The sequence below is a fragment of the Salvelinus alpinus genome, chromosome 31, assembly GCF_045679555.1.
Source record: "Salvelinus alpinus chromosome 31, SLU_Salpinus.1, whole genome shotgun sequence".
In the NCBI taxonomy this organism is placed as follows: Eukaryota; Metazoa; Chordata; class Actinopteri; order Salmoniformes; family Salmonidae; genus Salvelinus; species Salvelinus alpinus.
In genome coordinates, this window is record NC_092116.1 from 20216570 (window position 1) to 20239179 (window position 22610).

General features: G+C 43.3%; 1 protein-coding gene across 1 annotated transcript in view; it reads right to left on the reverse strand.

Annotated features, from left to right (window-relative positions):
- The window catches only part of LOC139561426 (basement membrane-specific heparan sulfate proteoglycan core protein-like), a 165177-nt gene that overhangs the window by 34808 nt on the left and 107759 nt on the right, over window positions 1-22610 (reverse strand). The window contains 1 exon segment of the mRNA XM_071378501.1: window positions 100-381. Within this exon segment, the coding sequence (XP_071234602.1) occupies window positions 100-381 (282 nt within the window).

Genomic DNA, 22610 nt, shown 5'->3' on the forward strand with positions numbered 1-22610 from the left:
TTAAACAAGTCTTTGTTTTTCTATCATAACTATGAATACTGACACACAGACCATGATTGTCTTAATATAAATAGTGTATATCTGTATGACACTACTCACCATTGACAGTGATAGTGACAGGGTCACTGATGGATGAAGAAGTGGGTCTGGACTCTCTTTTTCCCTGACACCAGTAGGGACCCTCATTCACTGTTGCTCCATTGATGGTGAAAGTGTCTCCTGTTATAGTGTGACTTACAGACTGGGGTAGTACATTATCAGTCCTGTCTTTGTACCACTGATAGCTCCAGATACTGTCAGACCCTACTGAACACGTCAGAGTAACTGTCTCTCCAGGGAACACAGGGTTTGGATCTACAGTCAGTGTAGCTTTGGGCAGAGCTGAGGAAACACACAACAGATGTTTTTAAAACAACTGAACAGCATCCTTAAAATTGTGTCCAATGTCAAGTGGTTATGAGAATGGAGGCACTTATGTAAATGAGAAATAAGATGACGTACCTGTCACTGTCAGTGTGACTGCATCACTCCGTTTAGAATCCTGCTGCTGATGTGAACCCAGACATCTGTAGTCACCACTGTGGGAAACCTCAGCAGCACTGACCTCATGTTCATTCTTCATACTGGAGGAATCAGAATTACCATTCTTGCGCCATGTGTATTTCCACTCAGTGACTCCTCCCCCCTGTATGACACATCTGAGAGTGACAGACTCTCCACTGAATATCTGGGAGCTGTTGGGGTGTATGGTCAGAACAGCCTTCACCACTCCTGCACAAAATCAAACCAGGATGATACAATTATGTTACACATGTTATTTCAAAACACTAAAAACAAAAAATATGTCCAGCCAAAATCAACTTTAAAAATCACAAATAAAGAAATAGGAAGAAGCATTAAGAGATGGAGGCTTGATGAAGTGAACAAATATCTACCATCATCATCTTTAGAGTGTCCAGAGTTGATGTGTGTATTCAGCACTACAACAAAGAAAGTCACATTGCACCAATATTAGCTTGAAATAAATAACAACATGCCATATTCAGGTACTGATTACCAAATACTTTATACTTACTGTACTTTATTTTAAAGGTGCAATCTGCAATTTCCACATAGATTTTAGCACTTTTAAATGAATAATAGCCATTCATTCTGAAAGAGTATCACTTTTAATTGCTTCATTAGGAAAAAACACATGATTCCACATCAAATCAAATGTTTTGGAACACTACGCATATCAAATCAAATTATATTTGTCACATGCACCAAATACAACAGGTGTTTCACCTTACAATGAAATGATTACTTACAAGCCCTTAACCAACAATACAGTTGTCCCACCCTGACCATAGAGAGCCCTTGGTTCTCTATGGTGTAGTAGGTCAGGGTGTGACTAGGGGGTGTTCTAGTTTATATTTTCTATGTTGGAGTTTTGTATGGTTCCCAATGAGAGGCAGCTGGTAATCGTTGCCTCTAATTGGGGATCATATTTAGGTAGCTGTTTTTCCCACCTGTGTTTGTGGGATATTGTTTGTTTGTGTATGTGCTTGTTGCACTAAGGTTCATTTGCGTGGTCATTGTTTTACAAGTTTCACTTAAATAAAGATGTGGATCTCAAGACACGCTGCACCTTGGTCCGTCCATCAAAACGAACGTGACAGCAGTTCAAGAAAGAGTTAAGAAAATATTTACTCAATTAACTAAAGTAATAAATAGTCAAATAAAAAGTAACACAATAAAAATAACGATAATGAGGCTATATACAGGGGCTATGGGTACCAAGTCAATATGCGGGGGAATGGTAGTAGAGTTATTTTGTACATGTAGGTAGGGGTAAAGTGACTATGCATAGATAACAAACATTGAGTAGCAGCAGTGTAAAAACAATGGTAGGGAGGGGGCATGTCAATGTAAATTGTCTGGATTCCAATTTCATTAATTGTTCAGCAGTCTTATGGCTTTGGGGTAGAAGCTGTTAAGCAGCCTTTTGGATCTAGACCTGGCGCTCCGGTACGGCTTGCCTTGCGGTAGCAGAGAGAATAGTCTATGACTTGGGTGACTGGAGTCTTTGACAATTTTTTGGGCCTTCCTCTGACACCGCATAGTATATAAACTCAGCAAAAAAAGAAACATCCCTTTTTCAGGACACTGTCTTTCAAAGATAATTTGTAAAAATCCAAATTACTACACAGATCTTCATTGTAAAGGGTTTAAACACTGTTTCCCATGCTTGTTTAAGGAACCATAAACAATTAATGAACATGCACCTGTGGAACGGTCGTTAAGACACTAACAGCTTACAGACGGTAGGCAATTAAGGTCACAGTAATGAAAACTTAGGACACAAAAGAGGCCTGTCTACTGACTCTGAAAAACACCAAAAGAAAGATGCCCAAGGTCAATGCTCATCTGCGGGAACGTGCCTTAGGCATGATGCAAGGAGGTATGAGGACTGCAGATGTGGTGCAGTCATGAGTGAACAGGGAGTACAGGAGGAGACTGAGCACGCACCCCTGAGGGGCGCCTGTGCCGAGGATCAGCGTGGCAGATGTGTTGTTACCTACCCTTACCACCTGAGGGCAGCCCGTCAGGAAGTCCAGGATTCAGTTGTAGAGGGAGGTGTTTAGTCCCAGGGTCCTTAGCTTAGTGATGGTCTTTGAGGGCACTGTGGTGTTGAACACTGAGCTGTAGTCAATGAATAGCATTCTCACATAGGTGTTCCTTTTGTCCAGGTGGGAAAGGGCAGCATGGAGTGCAATAGAGATTGCATCATCTGTGGATCTATTAGGGCGGTATGCAAATTGGAGTGGTTTCTGGGATAATGGCGTTGATGTGAGCCATGACCAGCCTTTCAAATCACTTCATGGCTACAGACTACTGAGTGCTACTGATCGGTAGTCATTTAGGCAGGTTACCTTAGTGTTCTTGGGTGCAGGGACTATGGTGGTCTGCTTAAAACATGTTGGTTTTTCAGACTCGGACAGGGAGAGTTTGAAAATGTCATGAAGACACTTGCCAGTTGTTCAGCGTATGCTCGCAGTACACGTCCTGGTAATCCGTCTGGCCCTGTGGCCTTGTGAATGTTGACCTGTTTTAAAGTCTTACTCACATCGGCTGCGGAGAGCGAGATCACACAGTGTTCCGGAACAGCTAGTGCTGTCATGCATGTTTGTGTTGTTTGCCTCGAATCAAGTGTAGAAGTAGATTAGCTCGTCTGGTAGGCTCGTGTCACTGGGCAGCTCTCGGCTGTGCTTCCCTTTGTAGACTGTAATGGTTGACAAGCCCTGCCAAATCCGACGAGCATCAGAGCCAGTGTAGTACGAGCCGGTGTAGTACGATTCGATCTTAGTCCTGTATTGACGCTTGCCTGTTTGATGGTTCGTCGGAGGGCATAGCGGGATTTCTCATACGCTTCCGGGTTAGAGTCCTGCTCCTTGAAAGCGGCAGCTATAGCCTTTAACTCAGTGCGGATGTTGCCTGTAATCAGTGGCTTCCGGTTGGGGATATGTACGTATGGTCACTGTGGGGATGACGTCATTGATGCACTTATTGATGAAGCCAATGACTGATGTGGTGTTCTCTGCAATGCCATCTGAGGAATCCCGGTACATTTTCCAGTCTGTGCTAGCAAAACAGTCCTGTAGCTTAGCATCTGCTTCATCTGACCACTTCTTTATTGATCGAGTCACTGGTATTTGCTTTTACGCAGGAGAAGGATCAGAAGGATAGAATTATGGTCAGATTTGCCAAATGGAGGGAGAGGGAGAGCTTTGTATGCATCTCTGTGTGTGGAGTAAAGGTGGTCTAGAGTTCTTTCCCTCTGGTTGCACATTTAACATGCTGATAGAAATTTGGTAAGATGCATTTAAGTGTCCCTGCATTAAAGTCCCCATCCACTAGGAGCTTCAGCCTCTGGGTGAGCGTTTTCCTGTTTGCTTATGGCGGAATGCAGCTCATTGAGTATGGTCTTAGTGCCAGCATCAGTCTGTGGTGGTATGTAGACGTCTACGAAAAATACAGCTGAAAACTAGGTAGATAGTGTGGTCTACAGTTAATCATGAGATACTCTACTTCGGGCGAGCAAAACCTTGAGACTTGCTTAGATATCGCAAACCAGATGTTATTTACAAAAAGACATAGTTTGCCATCCCTTGTCTTACCAGACGCTTCTGTTCTATCCTGCCAATACAGCGTATAACCAGCCAGCTGTACTGTATGTTGATTATGTCGTCGTTCAGCCATGACTCCGTGAAGCATAAGATATTACAGTTTTGAATGTCCTGCTGGTAGTTTAATCTTCCGCTTAGATCATCGATTTATTTTCCAACGTTTGCACGTTTGCTAGCAGAATGGAAGGCAGTGGGGGTTTATTCGATAGCCGACAAATTCTTAGAAGGTAGCCTCCCCTCCGGCCCCTTTTTCTCTGCCCTCTCTTCATGCAAATGACGGGGATCTGGGCCTGTTCCTGGGAAAGCAGTATGTCATTCACATCGGGCTCGTCGGACTCAAAGGAAAAAAAGGAGTACGCCAGTTCGTGGTGAGTAATTGCAGTTTTGATGTCCAGAAGTTATTTTCAGTCATAAGAAACCGTAGCAGCAACATTATCTACAAAATAAGTTTAAAAATAAGTTAAACAACGCAAAGAAACAAACAAAAAACCCAATTGGTTAGGAAGACGTAAAATGTCAGCCTTCTTCTCCGGTGCCATCTTGTGTCAGGTCTCTGACCTCCTCCCTATACGCTTTGCCTATTTGATTGTTTGTCTGAGGGCATAGCGAGATTTCTTATAAGTGTCCGGATTAGTGTACCCCTCCATGAAAGCGGCAGCTCTAGCCTTTAGCTCAGTGCGGATGTTCGCTGTAATCCATGGCTTCAGGTTGGGATATGTACGTACGGTCACTGTGGGGACGACGTCGTCGATGCACTTATTGATGAAGATGGTGACTGAGGAGGTATACTCCTCAATGTCATTGGTCATCTGACCACTTCCGTATTGAGCGAGTCACTAGTACTTCCTGCTTTAGTTTCTGCTTGTAAGCAGGAGTCAGGAGGATAGAATTATTGTCAGATTTGCCAAATGGAGGGCGAGGGAGAGCTTTGTATGCGTCTCTGTGTGTGGAGTAAAGGTGGTCTAGAGTTTTTCCCCTCTGGTTGCACATGTGACATGCTGGTAAAAATTTGGTAAAACTGATTTAAGTTTGCCTGCATTAATCTCCCCGGCCACTAGGTGCACCGCTTCTGGATGCGCATTGTCTTGTTTGCTTATGGCCTTATACAGCTTGTTGAGTACGGTCTTAGTGCCAGCATCGGTTTGTGGTGGTAAATTGATGGCTACGAATGATATAGATGAGAACTCTCTTGGTAGATAGTGTGGTCTACAGATTATCATGAGGCACTCTACCCCAGGCGAGCAAAACCTCAAGACTTCTTTGATATTAGAAATTGTGCCCCAGCAGTTATTTACAAACGGACACACACCCCCGCCCCTCGTCTTACCAGACATAGCTTCTCTGATGATATTTCATGTGAAGTTTCAGATGTGGATATGTTTAACACTACATTTCACAGGTGATGCCCTAAAATTTGTTGTTAGGATGTCCCCGAAACGTCTCAGTGTTTTTAACTTTCATATTTGACACACATTGACATGATTACATTGTGATTGTTTATTTATACTGTAATTATTATTCAAGATATCCTCTTGACCAAGAAAGAGATAGTAACTTAACTAAATGACTACCGACCCATTGCACTCACTTCCATCATTATGAAATACTTTGAGGGGGTTGTCAAAGACTACATCACATCCTCCCTCCCCGACACACTCGACCCGCTCCAATTCCCCTACTGCCCCGACAGATCCACGGACAACACAATCGCCATTTCACTGCACACAGCCCTCAGCCACCTGGACAAGAGGAATGCATATGTGAGGATGCTGTTCATTGACTACAGCTCGGCCATCAATACCATAGTGCCCTCTAAGCTCACCAGAAAACTGACAGCCCTGGGACTGAACTTCTCCCTTTGCAACTGGGTCCTGGACTTCCTGACGGGCAGCCCTCAGGTGGTGAAGATAGACAACATTACCTCATCAACATGGATTCTCAACACAGGGGCCCCACAAGGGTGCGTCCTCAGTCCCCTCCTGTACTCTCTCTATACCCACGGCTGCATGGCCTCACACAGTTCCAACTACATCATCAAGTTCACTGGCGACACAACAGTAGTAGGCATGATTACCAACAACGACGAGACGCCCTACATGGAGGAGGTAGGCACTCTGCCGGTGTGGTGCCAGGTAAACAACCACTCCCTCAACTTCAGCAAAACAAAGGAGCTGATTGCGGACCTCAGGAGGAACCAGGTTGGACACGCCCCCATCCTCATCAATGGGGTCGCCGTGGAGACAGTCAAAAACTTAAAGTTCCTGGGTGTACATATGTTAGAGGAGCTGAAATGGTCAAACCACACAGACACCGTGGTGAGGAGGGCTCGACAGCAACTCTTAACCTCAGGAGGCTGATGAAATTCTGCCTTTTCCCAAGGGGCCTCATAGTATTCTACAGGAGCACCATCAAGTCAACACTGTCGGGCTGCATTACAGCCTAGTATGTCAACTGCATCACAGCCTGATACCGACAATTACCCTGCCCACACCCTAATGGACATTTGTATTTTTCATTGTCACAGTTGTAAATATGTATATATTATTTTGTTTATGTTTATATTTATATTATTGTTTCATTTACACCTGAACTGTTGGATCTCAGAGTTGAAGTATTTCACTGTACACTGCAATTACATCTGTGACCTTATGCATGTGACTAAATAAACAACTAATCTAAATGTAACATGTCCTCACAAGCATTTCACCAAACCCGCAATAACATCTGCTAAATATGTGTATGTGACCAATACAATGTGATTTGATTGAAACTCACAATCTCTTGGTTCATGGCATTCCAGTCTTCCATGGCACCGTTTCTGTGTCAATAACTGATTTCACCCGTATTCCTAAACGTTGAACTTTACTGTAAATCTCAGCTTGTTTAAAATACACTCAATAAAACCTATTATATTTATCATAGTTATTCAGGAGTAACATTAAAACCTATTATATGTATCATAGTGATTCAGGAGTAACATTAAAACCTATTATATGTATCATAGTTATTCAGGAGTAACATTAAAACCTATTATATTTATCATAGTGATTCAGGAGTAACATTAAAACCTATTATATTTATCATAGTGATTCAGGAGTAACATTAAAACAGAATAATATGCCCCAACAACATTAGACAACTATACAGAAAACCTTTAATAGAATAGTCAGATTAACTGATAACTATCAGTGCAGTTGGCATTATTTTGCAATGTGCGTAGATGTATAGGTAATTCATCTGTGGGGGACTTCTGAGAATGCGACTGTACAGACTTGTTGGCGCAGCAGAAAGATCAGCGTACCCCAAATGTAGAGGTTGTGAGTTTCAACTCCCAGGTGGGGTCATATTGAAGTGATCATGTCAAATGTACAGCATGTCACTCACCTTAAAACTCATACACCATTTAATCACATCCCTTGCAAAAACGACTCAGGTGAAATGTGCAGTTTCACATAAATTGCATTTTCACATGTGAACAAGTCACATAATAAGTTGCATGGACTCACTATGTGTGCAATGATAGTGTTTAACATGATTTTTGAATGACAACCTCATCTCTGTACCCCACACAGACAATTATCTCTAAGGTCTCTCAGTTGAGAAGTGAATTTCAAACACAGATTCAATCACAAAGACCAGGGATGTTTTCCAACGCCTCTCAAAGATGGGCACCTATTGGTAGATGGGCTAAATAAAATTAAAAAGCAGACTTGAATATCCATTTGAACATGGCGAAGTTGGTAATTACACTTTGGATGGTGTATCAATACACCTAGTCACTACAAAGATACAGGTGTCCTTCCTCACTAACTTGCCGGAGAGGAAGGAAACTTCTCAGGGATTTCACCATGAGGCCAATGGTGACTTTTTAAAAGAGTTAGAGTTAAATGGATGTGATAGGAAAAAACTGAGTATCGATCAACAACATTGTAGTTACTCCACAATACTAACCTAATTGACAGAGTGAAAAGAAGGAAGCCTGTACAGAATACAAATATTCCACAACATGCATCCTGATTGCAACAACGCACTAAAGTAATTCTGCAAGAAATTCTGCAAAAAAATGATGTAAGTAAGATATTTCTGTATTTCATTTTCAATAGATTTGTAAACATTTCTAAAAACATGTTTTCACTTTGTCATTATGGGTATTGTGTGTGGATGGGTGAGAAAAATACATAACTTAATACAGGTTGAATTCCGGCTGTAACACAACAAAATGTGGAATTAGTCAAGGAGTATGAATACTTTCTGAAGGCACTCTATCACTCCTCACCTCTCCACCTAATAGCTGATGTGTGGTGAGCGTTCTGACACACAACTGGTTGTCTTGCATCACCCAGGTGGGTGCAACACATTGCTGGTGGATGAGGTGAGTTTCCCCCTACTATGTAAAGTGCTTTGAGTACCTCAGTTGGTAGAAAAGCACTATATAAATCCAATCAACTTTTAATTTTGTTATCGCAGTAACTTCTCATAAGATCACGTGATAACATGAGATCACATGTGAAATTCATGTGTTTTTCCATACGGGTAGTGCCACAGTCTTGTTAACAATATCACTGTAAACAAACAATGTACATGAATGAATTCCCCTAGCAACATTCCTCAGCTGTATACCACAACAAGTGGCCGTTTTGTGGTAGTTTCAATTACGGACTGCAGCTTTAAAAAGGCCAGAGACTTACCATGTCCTGTAATCCCATTTTAGTACCATTTACAAATAAGTATTTGCACTGTTTTATCAATTAGGGATAAAACCAAAAAGCTAAACGCATAAAACTGTCTTAATTCACATGAAGGTTTTATTCCTTTTTCCATCAAAGTCTTAGTAAATCAGGTAATTAGTGTTCATACACAAACACACTAATTCAGTACTTACAGAGTAACACACAGATCAAGGTGGACTCCATTCTGTCCTGCCGACGATCTCTGAACTACTTCTTCTGACGAACCCCTCTCCTTCCTATATGATGACAGATGGATTAGTTCACGCCTCTTTAACGTCACACAGAGAAATGGAGAGAAGCATTCTACAGAAATGTACGAAGACTGTGAGAAAAAATAGTAGTGGTTAAAGGCGTGTTTATTTTCTGACCAACTTCTCTGTATGGCCCCACACTGCATGATCTCACACTGGTTACTTCCTCTTTATTGGAGGAAAGGAGGATGGAACGAGAAAAGAATAGATGCTTGTAGGCCCTTTGCTAAGTTGTCAAGTAGCAAGCCTAGCCAGCTAACCTCAGTTGTTCCACTGCCCACACAGGAAATATAACAACTTTAGCCACCCCCTAACTTAACAGGGCTCCTGAGTGGTGCAGCGTTCTAAGGCACTGCATCTCAGTGCTAGAGGCGTCACTACAGACCCTGGTTTGATTCCAGGCTGTATCACAACCGGCCATGATTGGGAGTCCCTTAGGGTGCCGCACAATTGGCCCAGCGTCGTTAGGGTTTGGCTGGGGTAGGCCGTCATTGTAAGTAAGAAATTGTTCTTAACTGACTTGCCTAGTTAAATAAAGTTGTTTTTATAACAAACACGCATGTGCACACACGCCTGTGCACGCACCATAGAGAATTGCTTTGTTCGCTAGGTTATAAACCCTGCATGATGATAGCTGCCAAGATCTTTGCTATGAATTCTAGTTACTTTTGAAGGACATGGTGTGCCCTAGAAACTAATATGTAACACTGTAAAGACATTTGTTTATTATAAAAGCTAAAAAGTGTTTCCAAATACCTGTCATTGAAATTACAGTAATTTGTGGATATTAGGATTCTAAATTGTGTAAAGGCACTATTTTCCTATTGAGATGCGTTACATTGAAAATTGTACAGTGTCTCTTTAAAATGTCAGGTGACTGAACAAAGTGTAAACAAATGGTTAATGACGGGAGAGTAGTTTTAGAACGGCTCACGACGTGGTATATGAATATAAAATGTGGTTCCGGCGATTCGCTATAGGGAGATAAAAATGTTGGTAATATGGGTCTTTTGAACTGGTTGGGCTAGAAGCTAGCCACTTTTGCTGCGTTACTCGTCCCACCATGACGATGACAAATCTGAACTCGCTTCTTTCTCTAGGGGAGTACCAGATAGCTGTCTGTGGCTCTGCCGCCCAATGAGGGTGAAGTAAACCACGACACCCCCCTTCTTCCCTAAGACCCAGAAGTGAAGTAAGAAATTACTATACTGACTGATCTCTAGCTCAAAGGAGAGTGTTATCCATAACAGCGTCAAGTCGCCTTTGCCCAAAAAATCTCTCCGAATCTTTAAAAGGGCTGAGGGGCTTTAACAGTGAGCGCTGGAAACCTGTTCTCCCGTAGAACAGGGAAGCCAATATGGTTTCACCTGCCTTGTTGTACAGAGTAACAGCGCCCTCTGATAGGAAAACGGAGGGGTGGCAGGTAGCCTAGCGGTTACAGCGTTGGGACAGTAACTGAAAGATTGGTTGTTTGAATCCCTGAGCCGTCAAGGTGGATAAATCTTCCGTTCTGCCCTTGAGCAAGGCAGTTAACCCCCACAGCAACTGTTCCCCGGGCGCAGAAGACATGGTTGTCAATTAAGGCAGCCCCCCTCACCACTCTGATTCAGAGGGTGTGGGCTCAATGCGGAAGCCAAATTTCGGTTGAATGTGTTCAGTTGTGCAAATGACAAAGAAGTCCCTTGACTGTGATTGTTTGCGCCAACAGTTAGAGGCAAAAAGGGCCATGGTGAAGAGTGAAAGACATATTACCCTCCTGCTCTGTGTGTTGGTGAGACTGGAGGGAGGGCTGACATGCTGAATCCACCCCTGGATGAAAACATGAGAAAGTGCCACGAGGAGAGCCTGAGGGAGATGGGCATTTGGGGGGAACAAAAAGTGTGTGTCCTCCATTTTCTGATGTGAGCACAACACAGCCACTGAAGTCAGGTGCTGCACAGAGAATAGGGTTTTGTCTTAACGCAGCCCTGCCTTCCCACTGCTGCAAAACTCAGTGGAAGGAGTGACTAATATTAAACATGAAGAGAAAGGGTAGGGCAGGGAGCCATAGGCTCTGCACTCTATCCTTCTCAGCCTCCAGGGCTATGCCCTAGGTTGGACGACCCTTCTTACCTCTCTTAGGAGAATTAGAGGGGCTTGTCCTTGCTGCAGCGTAGGACAGCTTCCCTACAGGTTTGGCCTGGTTCAGGGGCCTAGCCTGAGAATTGTCAGACTGCTGCGTCGCCAGGACCTCAGTCCCTAAGGCCAGCTTGTTGCCCCCCCCGAGCTGTGAGGCTGGGGCGAGATGCAGGAACACAGAACAAACAGGCTGCCATGGGGCCCAGGTCTGTGGGGCATGCAGAAGTTGAAGGCTTCACATTCTTTCCTGTGAATGTCACACTTCTGCTGTATGGTCGAGGCTTTTGTTGTCACCGTTGGCTATTGAAAATAGAACCCAGTAGAAAATAATTTCATAGCAAACTGAATCTTGTACGCACTCGTAACAATAGACAGCATTTGTGAGTAACTGTGCGTGCACATCAAATCTCCGCTATGAGAAGAAGCTGTGTACAAGCCAGGCGACTCATGCTCACCAGAGGTAGTGGTGTCAAAGAGATGTTATCAAAAATAGACACTTTTAGCAAAATAACTCACGTTGGCAGAATTACCACAGAGTGGGGCTGGTTCAGTTTATAGGCAAAAAGCAACTCAATGCAAGGCGAACTAAATACATTTCAGCATTGCTGTGAATTAGCCTTGACAGGCATGAGCTAGCTCAATAGATGCCTCATGGCTAATGGCTTCCTGAAGTGAGCAGTGTTCAGAAGTTGGCACATCAACGGTACCAACTTCAGACGAGTCTCCTTGTACCTTTGGGGGTCAATGAGCAAAACAGACAACACCATCATGTTCATGAGAGTCTCACCTTTCCACAGAGTGGTAATAGGCTACAGATGTTTACCTGAGAAGACCGGAAGTGTGACACTGGCAGATGCAGTGGATGTATCTAGCTTAAACAGATATATCTAGCTTAAACAAACAGATTTGAATGGGGATGTTTTTGTTATGTAACTTAGATTGATGCACTGGTTAGTCAATCGACTCAAGGGGGTTGCAGTAAACAGGGATCCAGTCAATCTGAGGAGAGATTGAGAGTAATGCTCTTCGTGATAAAAAGTCTGAATAATCAGAGGGCGGGAAATTGGCTCTTTTTAAGTAGGTGAGTGGCTCACCTCATTCTCGACTCTACCTGTCTGTCTCCAACAGACGCTTCTTCTGAGAGTAGGCGTTCCTATAAATTCCCATTTAGAGTTACTGAAACGAATCATTGAAAGAGAACCTTAAATATACGGTTATTAATTTGCTATTATTGTAAACAACGTAGATGAATGAATTTCCCTAGCCCCATCCCTCAGTCATATCCCACAACAAGTGGAAGGGGGAACATTTTGTGATAGTTTGAATTAGGGACTGAAGCTTTCATAATGTTCATACATTTCAAATGTCCTGCACGCAGAGAGAATACAGAGACCAAAATAATCAAAACACCACTCATTAATCTCTTAGCACAGTTTACTATAACTGTAGAGATGGAACTCTCAACCATGTACAATAATCACAACTTGATACTAGAACACATTCAACAAATATAGCATTTTGAATTCATTGTCATTGACAGCACATTTAGCAACAACTGAGTTAGTGCTACTCTGTAGTTCCTGAGTGGTGACCTGTTTAAATGCTCACCACACCACCACACTACCCAGGTCTGCATGGTATCTGCTATACAAGCTCAGGTTCTCACAGAGATGCTACTTCAATGTAGGATGTTCATTCACCCCCACCTCATATACAGATATATGATCTTAATATAAACTATATCGTCACAGCAAAATAATCCTGCAGCAACAGGATTTGAACGTTTAAGTCCAAAATGTTGCTTGATTGGTGGTTAGGCTATTAGCTGGCCAAAAGTAGGCTATATGAAAAGTGCAATACTGTTAATTTAGTTTTCAGTTAGTTTATGTAAATCACAAAGCTCATCTGCATTTCCAGTGGTGCAGGACAAACCTTAGCAACAAAATAGTGATCAAATTAAGATCCTACATCTGTAGACCTATACTATATTTGCTGAAATCCCACTTTAGTACCATTTACTAATGAGCATTTGCACTGGTTTATCAATTAGGGATAAAACACACACAACATCTAAAGCATTGAAACTGTCTTCATTTACATTGTGTTATTCCTTTTTTCCATCAAAGGCTTAGTAAATCAGGTAATTAGTGTTCATACACAAACACACTAACTCAGTACTTACAGAGTAACACACAGAACAAGGTGTGCTCCATTCTGTCCTGACGATGATCTCTGAACTACAGTTCTTCTGACAAACCCCTCTACTTCCTATATGATGACAGACGGATTAGTTCACGCCTCTTTACCAACACACAGAGAAATAGACAGAAGCATTCTACAGAAATGTACGAAGACTGTGAGAAAAAAGAGTAACAGTTGCTGGCATGTTTATTTTCATACTAACTTCTTATGATTAGCTACATGACCTCACTCTGGTTACGTCCTCTTTATTGGATAGAAGGAGGGTGAAATGAGAATAGATACCTGAGATGAGATCAGAGCTTGTAGTTTGATATCAGAATGTGTAGATGGTTGTTTAATCTTTCCACCCACAATGCACAGAAAGATAGATAGAATAGATATCCCTTACTGAGTGTAGACCTCCATACAAGCCTAGGGTGCTAACCTCAGTTGTTCCACAGCCCACAAATAGACACCTAGACCCCCACCTCCTTCCCCCTCCTCACCCTCTCTCTTCACACACACTACTGCTCAGTAGTAGCATGTGTCAAAACCACAGTCAGCTAGCTAACTCATTCATTACTCAGATGGTTCTGAGGGATACGTTTAGTTAAATACTGAAATAGATATGTCTTTGTTATTGTGTTGTTTATGTGATGTGTATCAGGGTAATTGTTCAATTATTTTGTGTGTGTGTGTGTGTGTGTGTGTGTGTGTGTGTGTGTGTGTGTGTGTGTGTGTGTGTGTGTGTGTGTGTGTGTGTGTGTGTGTGTGTGTGTGTGTGTGTGTGTGTGTGTGTGTGTGTACGTCAGAGGCATACACATCCATTACCACAAACCAGAGATGGGAGGAGTATCGAAACTGGGTACATGAATCAAAACATTTTAGCTTTTTCCAACAATTTACCTCTAAATATGTGAAAGTGTTTTTTTGTAGAGTGTGTGACACACGTACAACATGTGAAGGAGCAAACCTAAATAGAGAGAGGAAGGTTACAGGGGAAAAGCAGTCAGACTTCACCTTTAGTGGGTATAGCCAAGTAAACATCTGGGGTTTCTTACCGCCCCCCTCAGGGACAGGCCTGTAACTACTCCACATTCTAGTGGATCACAGTATAGAAACTAATATGGTCATTGGTCACATAGCAACAACATAACCCCTCAGTGTACTGGTTCTGCCCTCTTATTCCTTCCTCTCTCTATCTCATCATAACAGTACAGACATGGAACACTACTGTATGGGTTCATATCAGTAGAAGTCAATCTGAATGTGGTTTACAGAAGACTGTGGTGCATAGAGGGTTTGTTAGAAAGTGTTGCTTTACATAATAAGAAATGTATAGAAACATTCAAGATGTAAATGCATTGTTTCAACTCAGAAATACAGAGAGTAAAATTAATATGTACTTAAATCAAGTTATATTTCAAAGCAATTCAATGATGTGGGGAATCACTTTTTATTTGATATGAGAATTAATACAAAACACAACATACCTTCTCCCTTTTAAGTTCCGTAGTGGAACGCTCATCTGGCTCCTATGACAACTACTGAAACCATTTCACGGAAGACTTACATGTTGAAAATGATTTACGGAATACTTACATGTTGAAAATATACATCTGCTGTAAAACCTTTTTTTTCACAAAATCCTTAGTAGACAGTATTTCAAAATGAATATAAGTCAAAAGCTTGTGGAGTTTAAAGGTAGACTCAGTGATATGACGTAGATGTAGAAAGTAAACTGCATAGTGGTTCAATTTCCATAACAACTAAGAGTGTTGAAGCATGAGGCTCAACTTCTCCTCTGTTTTGGTCCCGTGGCTACGACACTGTGAACACCGTGAAGTGAACCTGTGCATATGTGCAGATACTGTGTGTGACTGTGTGAGAGTTCATTCCTGCATCTCGCTCATCTCAGTATCTGCAGTGCTACTCTTGGTAATGTAATTTCGCTGAATGTATTTTTAATTAAAAAATAAGTGTTAAAGCTGCATTATGTAAATATACATTTTTAATAACAAACTATAGCTACGTGTTCTATCTTAACTGTTATAGTAGGTCGACCAACCAGGTATAAACCCATCTTGTAACGGCAGCCTTCCCTCTCTTCAAGAGAAGAGAGGGTGTAACAGGGATCGGACCAAGACGCAGCGTAGTTGGTGCTCAAAATATTTAATACTGATAAACAGTGAACACTTAACAATTACAAAATAACAAAATGTGGCAAACCGATACAGTCCTAGCTGGTGCAGAGAAAACACAGAGACAGGAAACAACCACCCACAAAATCCCAACACACAACAAGCCAACTATATATGATTCCCAATCAGGGACAACGATTGACAGCTGCCTCTGATTGAGAACCATATTAGGCCGAACACAGAAACAGACAAACTAGACACACAACATAGAATGCCCACCCAGCTCACGTCCTGACCAACACTAAAACAAGCAAAACACACAAGAACTATGGTCAGAACGTGACAGTACCCCCCTCCTGAGGTGCGGACTCCGAACGCACCCCCTAAAACTCTAGGGGAGGGTCTGGGTGGGCATCTGTCCGCGGTGGCGGCTCCGGAGCTGGACGAGGACACCAGTCCACCATTGTCTTTGTCCCCCTCCTTAGCGTCCTTTGAGTGGCGACCCTCGCCGCCGACCTTGGCCTAGGAACCCTCACAAAGGGCCCCATCAGACTGAGGAGACAGCTCCGAACCGAGAGGTAGCTCCGGACAGAGAGGTAGCTCATGACTGAATGGCGGCTCATGACTGAATGGCGGCTCATGACTGGCGGGCGGCTCATGACTGGAGGGCGGCTCATGACTGGAGGGCGGCTCATGACTGGAGGGCGGCTCATGACTGGCGGGTGGCTCATGACTGGCGGGCGGCTCATGACTGGAGGGCGGCTCATGACTGGCGGGCGGCCATGACTGGCGGGCGGCTCTGGCGGCTCTGGCGGCTCCTGACTGGCTGGCGGCTCTGGCGGCTCCTGACTGGCTGGCGGCTCTGGCGGCTCCTGACTGGCTGGCGGCTCTGGCGGCTCCTGACTGGCTGGCGGCTCTGGCGGCTCCTGACTGGCTGGCGGCTCTGGCGGCTCCTGACTGGCTGGCGGCTCTGGCGGCTCCTGACTGACGGGCGGCTCTGACGGCTCCTGACTGACGGGCGGCTCTGACGGCTCGGGACAGACGGGCGGCTCGGGACAGACGGATGGCTCAGATGGCGCTGGGCAGACGGATGGCTCAGATGGCGCTGGGCAGGCAGGCAGCTCAGACGGCGCTGGGCAGGCAGGCAGCTCAGACAGCGCTGGGCAGGCAGGCAGCTCAGACCTGCTGAGGCACACAGTAGGCCTGGTGCGTGTTGCCGGAACTGGTGGTACCGGTTTGTAGACACGCGGCGAGGTGGAATAGCCCGCACTGGGCTGTGCTGGCGAACCGGGAACACCATGCGTAAGTCTGGTGCCATGTACACCGGCCCGAGGAGATGTACTGGAGACCAGATATGTTGAGCCGGCTTCATGGCACCTGGCTCGATACCCACTCTAGCCCGGCCGATACGTGGAGCTGGAATGTACCGCACCGGGCTAAGCACACGTACAGGAGACACCGTGCGCTTTTCCGCACAACACAGTGTCTGCCCGTACTCTCGCTCTCCACGGTAAGCCCGGGAAGTTGGCGCAGGTCTCCTACCTGACTTCGCCACACTCCCCTTTAGCTCCTCTTTTCCGCTCTCCTAGCTGCCTCCACCTGTTCCCATGGAAGGCGATCCTTACCAGCCAGGATCTCCTCCCATGTGTAGCAACCCTTTCCGTCCAACACCTCTTCCCAAGTCCATTCCTCCTGGTACCGCTGCTGCTGCTGCTGCCGCTGCTGCCCGTTGCTACGCTGCTTGGTCCGAGATTGGGGGGTGGTTCTGTAACGGCAGCCTTCCTCCTCTTCACGAGAAGAGAGGGTGTAACAGGGATCGGACCAAGACACAGCGTAGTTGGTGCTCAACATATTTAATACTGATAAAAAGTGAACACTTAACAATTACAAAATAACAAAATGTGGCAAACCGATACAGTCCTAGCTGGTGCAGAGAAAACACAGAGACAGGAAACAACCACCCACAAAATCCCAACACACAACAAGCCACCTATATATGATTCCCAATCAGAGACAACCCAAAACACCTGCCTCTGATTGAGAACCATATTAGGCCAAACATAGAAACAGACAAACTAGACACACAACATAGAATGCCCACCCAGCTCACGTCCTGACCAACACTAAAACAAGCAAAACACACAAGAACTATGGTCAGAACGTATATATATATATATATATATATATATATATATATATATATATATATATATGTAAATATATGTATATATTAGTATTTTAATATAAACAATATAAACATATAAACAAATACAGCAAATTCTACTTTTAAACAAAAGCAGGAGCTACACTATTGTTTAATTAACAAACTGAAATAAAGACAGATAAGTGTAATATTTCAAGAAAAATCAACATCAATCAACAATAACAAAGGAAAGCATACAATCCACCAAAAGCTGAAAATGTAAACTTACAAAATCATAACATTCAGCATTTGTGAAATTCCATTCAGTGATATTAAACTCAGTAAACACAATCGTACATCAATGGTAAAACATTACAATCATTAAAATGGTTGTTCAGCTTACAGTTCATACTGTAATGATCACACGGATGATTCAGTCTGTTCAATGACATCATCACATGGTATCTGGTCTTGAGGAGATTTGACTGTTGAACACAAACCTACAGGAATATAACGGATGAAAGCAGCATTAGAGATAAACTGATCCAACTGCTCTTTCAACTGTACACAGTTATACAATGTATCCCATCAGAGAGCATGACATAAAGAAGGAGATTATCCAGCTGGATAAACTGATTGTAAATACACTGAAATAAAGTTCTCACCTCGAGCCCTGCAGCATTTCACCGTCAGCACGATGGACACCAGTAGAAAGGGAGACATCACCAGTAGACCACACAGCAGCCTGGTCAGAGAGATGGAGACAACGGAACCTGGAGGGACTAGAAAAACACGATTTACCATCAAGACACCTGAACACACACACTGCTCTTCTCACAAGCTCACACACTGTTCTTCTGACCTCTCACTGTCACCCAGCTCTCTGGTGATTCTCCTTCACCAGATTTACACTTATAGAATCCTTCATCTGACTTGGTTACTGTAGGGATGGTCATCTCTCCTCTGGTCTCATTCTTGATGAGTTCTCCATCTTTGTAGAAATCAGTCTTGGGGTTAGGATTTGTTTCCTGATATCTAAATGTACAGCTCAGAGTTACAGATTCTCCTTCAGTCATGGGATAGACAGGGCTCTCCAGGATCACATCACCAGCTGTATAACATAATATATAAATAATGTTGTAAACCTGGAGTCATCACTCACAATACATCAACATCTTATGAGCTTGTACATTTTTACATTGACATTTTAGACATTTAGCAGATGATCTTGTCCAGAGTGACTTACAGTTAGTTAGATAGCTAGGTGACACAACCACATACTGTGTCTTAGTAAGTACATTTTTCTTCAATAAAGTAGCAACCAGAAAGTCAGTGCTAGGCGGTGGTAAAAGTCAAGAGTGACTGTTAGCTCAGTTTTTTGGGGGATGGTGGATATTTTATGAGATGCAATCATTCAGTTACAGAATTGAAAATCATATCATACATACATGTAGAAAAACATTGTGAATGTTGTACAACAGACGCACCATGCACTGTGATGTTGACAGCATTACTGTACTCTCCTGACTCACACAATAGCATCCATTTATCCTAAAACTGTTTAAGACTCACCAGTAATGTTTATCTGGACTGGGTCACTGTACAGGGTGTAGTAGACTGGGTCTCCTCTCCCAGCTCTGCACCAGTACTGTCCTCCATCAGAGACACTGACCCAGCTGAGTGTGTAGGAGTTTCCAGAGGTTGTGGGTACTGGTGTAGAGTCTGGTCTGTGTCTGTACCAGTAAAACTTCCATCCAGGAGACTCTACAGTACAGCTCAGTGTCACTCTGTCTCCTGTGAATATGTTCTCTTTGTCTGAAGTCATTGTCGTCTTTGGCTGATAATCTGTTGGTATTTCATTATGTTTGAGTGATAAGATAACAACAATAACAACAACAACTAAAAGAGTCACTATTCACAGTAACAGTGACATCATCACTGATGAATGAAGATGTGGGTCTGGATCTTCTCTCTCCCTGACACCAGTAGAGACCCTGGTCAGACTCAGTAACTCTACTGATGGATGAAGATGTGGGTCTGGATCTTCTCTCTCCCTGACACCAGTAGAGACCCTGGTCAGACTCAGCAGCTCTACTGATGGTGAGAGTGTCTCCTGTTATAGTGTGTCTGACAGACTGGGATACTACATTATCATTCCTGTCTTTGTACCACTGATAGTTCCATCTACTGTCAGACCCTACTGAACACATCAGAGTAACTGTCTCTCCAGGGAACACAGGGTTTGGATCTACAGTTCAGTTGAGCACAGTACAATAGAGTTGGGAAGAGTTCAGTAGAGTACAGTACAATAGAGTAGGGTACAGTACAGTTGTCACGTTCCTGACCTGTTTTATGTTATTTTTGTTTAGTTGGTCAGGACGTGAGTTGGGGTGGGCATTTCTATGTTTTGTGTTTCTATGTTTAGGTCTCTTGTAATTAGCCTTGTATGGTTCTCAATCAGAGACAGGTGTTTGACGTTGTCTTCTGATTGAGAACCATATATAGGTTGGCTGTTCACACTGTTTGTTTGTGGGTGGTTGTCTCCTGTGTCTGTGTCTATGTTTGCACCATACGGGACTGTTTCGTTCGTTCGTCATTTTGTGTAGTCATTTTTCCTGTTCGTTCGTTCTGCGTTTCATGTAAGTCCTTACGTTCAGGTTTGTCTACATCGTTTGTTGTTTTGTTAGTCTATTCAAGTATAGTTCGTTTTCGTCTTCGTCTGTTTTGTTTAAATAAATATTATGGCAAATTACACCGCTGCATCTTGGTTCAATCCCTGCTCCTCCTCTTCGTATGAAGAGAGAGAGGAACGCCGTTACAACAGTAGAGTGCAGTACAATAGAGTAGGGTACAGTTCAGTAGAGTACAGTACAATAGAGTAGGGTACAGTTCAGTTGAGCACAGTACATTCGGGGCGGCAGGAAGACCAGTGTTTAGAGCGTTGTAGTAACCGAAAGGTTGCAAGATCGAATCCCCGAGCTGACAAGGTAAAATTATGTCGTTCTGCCCCTGAACAAGGCAGATAACCCACTGTTCCGAGACCGTCATTGAAAATACAATTTTTTTTCTTAACTGACTTGCCTAGTTAAATAAAGGTAAAATAAAAAAATAACAATAGAGTAGGGTACAGTTCAGTAGAGTACAGTATAATAGAGTAGGGTACAGTTCAGTTGAACACGGGTACAGAACAGTAGAGCACAGTACAGTAGAGTAGCGTACAGTTCAGTAGAGCACAGTACAGTGGAGTAGGGTACAGTTCAGTAGAGCACAGTGCAATAGAGTAGGGTACTGTAATGTAGAGTAGGGTACAGTTGAGCACAGTACATTCTGGGCGGCAGGTAGCCTAGTGGTTAGAGCGTTGGACAAGTAACCGAAAGGTTGCAAGATCGAATCCCCGAGCTGACAAAGTAAAAATCTGCCCCTGAACAAGGCAGTAAACCCACTGTTCCTAGGCCGTCATTGAAAATAAGAATTTGTTCTTAACTGACTTGACTAGATAAATGAAGGTAAAATTAAAAAAAGTTCAGTTCAGTAGGGTATAGTTCAGGAGAGTACAGTACAGTAGAGTAGAGTTCAGTAGAGTAGGGTATAGTTCAGTAGAGTAAAGTACAATAGAGTAGGGTACAGTACAGTAGAGCACAGTGCAATATAGTAGGGTACAGTAGAGCACAGTGCAATATAGTAGGGTACAGTTCAGTACATTACAATAGAATATGGTACAGTTCAGTTGAGCACAGTGAAGTAGGGTACAGAACAGTTGAACACAGTACAATACCTTCAAGTAGAGTACAATAGAGTAGGTTACAGTACAACAGAGTATGGTATAGTACAGTAGAGCACAGTACAGTAGAGTAGGTTACAGTTCAGTTGAGCACAGTGGAATAGAGTAGGGTATAGTACAATAGAGCACAGTACAGTAGAGTAGGGTATATTTCAGTAGAGCACAGTACAGTAGGGTACAGTTCAGTTGAGAACAGTACAATAGAGTAGGGTACAGTACAGTTGAGCACAGAACAGTAGAGCAGGGTATAGTTCACGAAAGCACAGTACAGAAGAGTAGGGTAGAGTACAGTACAGTATAGTAGGGTACAGTAGAGTAGGGTAGAGTTCAGTACAATAGAGGAGGGTACAGTACAATAGAGCACATCACAATATTGTAGGGTACAGTTCAGTAGAGCACAGTACAGGGTAGGGTAGAGTACAGTAGAGTAGGGTATAGTTCAGTAGAGCACAGTAGAGTAGGGTACAGTTCAGTAGAGTACAGTACAATAGAGTATGGAACAGTTCAGTTGAGCACAGTAAAATAGAGTAGGGTCCAGTTCAGTACAGTACAGTAAAGTAGGGTACAGTGCAATAGAGTAGGGTAGATTTCAGTAGAGTAGAGTAGGGTATAGTTCACGAGAGCACAGTAGAACACAGTGTAATACATTCAACTAGAGTACAGTAGAGTACAATAGAGTAGGGTACAGTTCAGTAGAGCACAGTACAGTAGAACAGTCGAGCAGGGTACAGTAAAGTACAGTTCAGTTGAGCACAGTGCAAAAGAGTAGGGTATAGTTCAGTAGAGCACAGAACAGAAAAGTAGGTTACAATAGAGTACAGTAGGGTAGAGTACAATTTAGTATGGTACAATAGTACAATAGAGTAGGGTACAGTTCAGTAGAGCACAGTGCAATAGAGTAGGGTGTAGTAGAGTAGAGCACAGTGCAATAGAGTAGGGTGTAGTAGAGTAGAGCACAGTACAATAGAGTAGGGTGTAGTAGAGTAGAGCACAGTACAGTCGAGCAGGGTACAGTAAAGTACAGTAGAATAGGGTACCATACAGTAGAGCACTGTACAATAGAGTAGGGTAAAGTTCAGCAGAGCACAGAACAGTC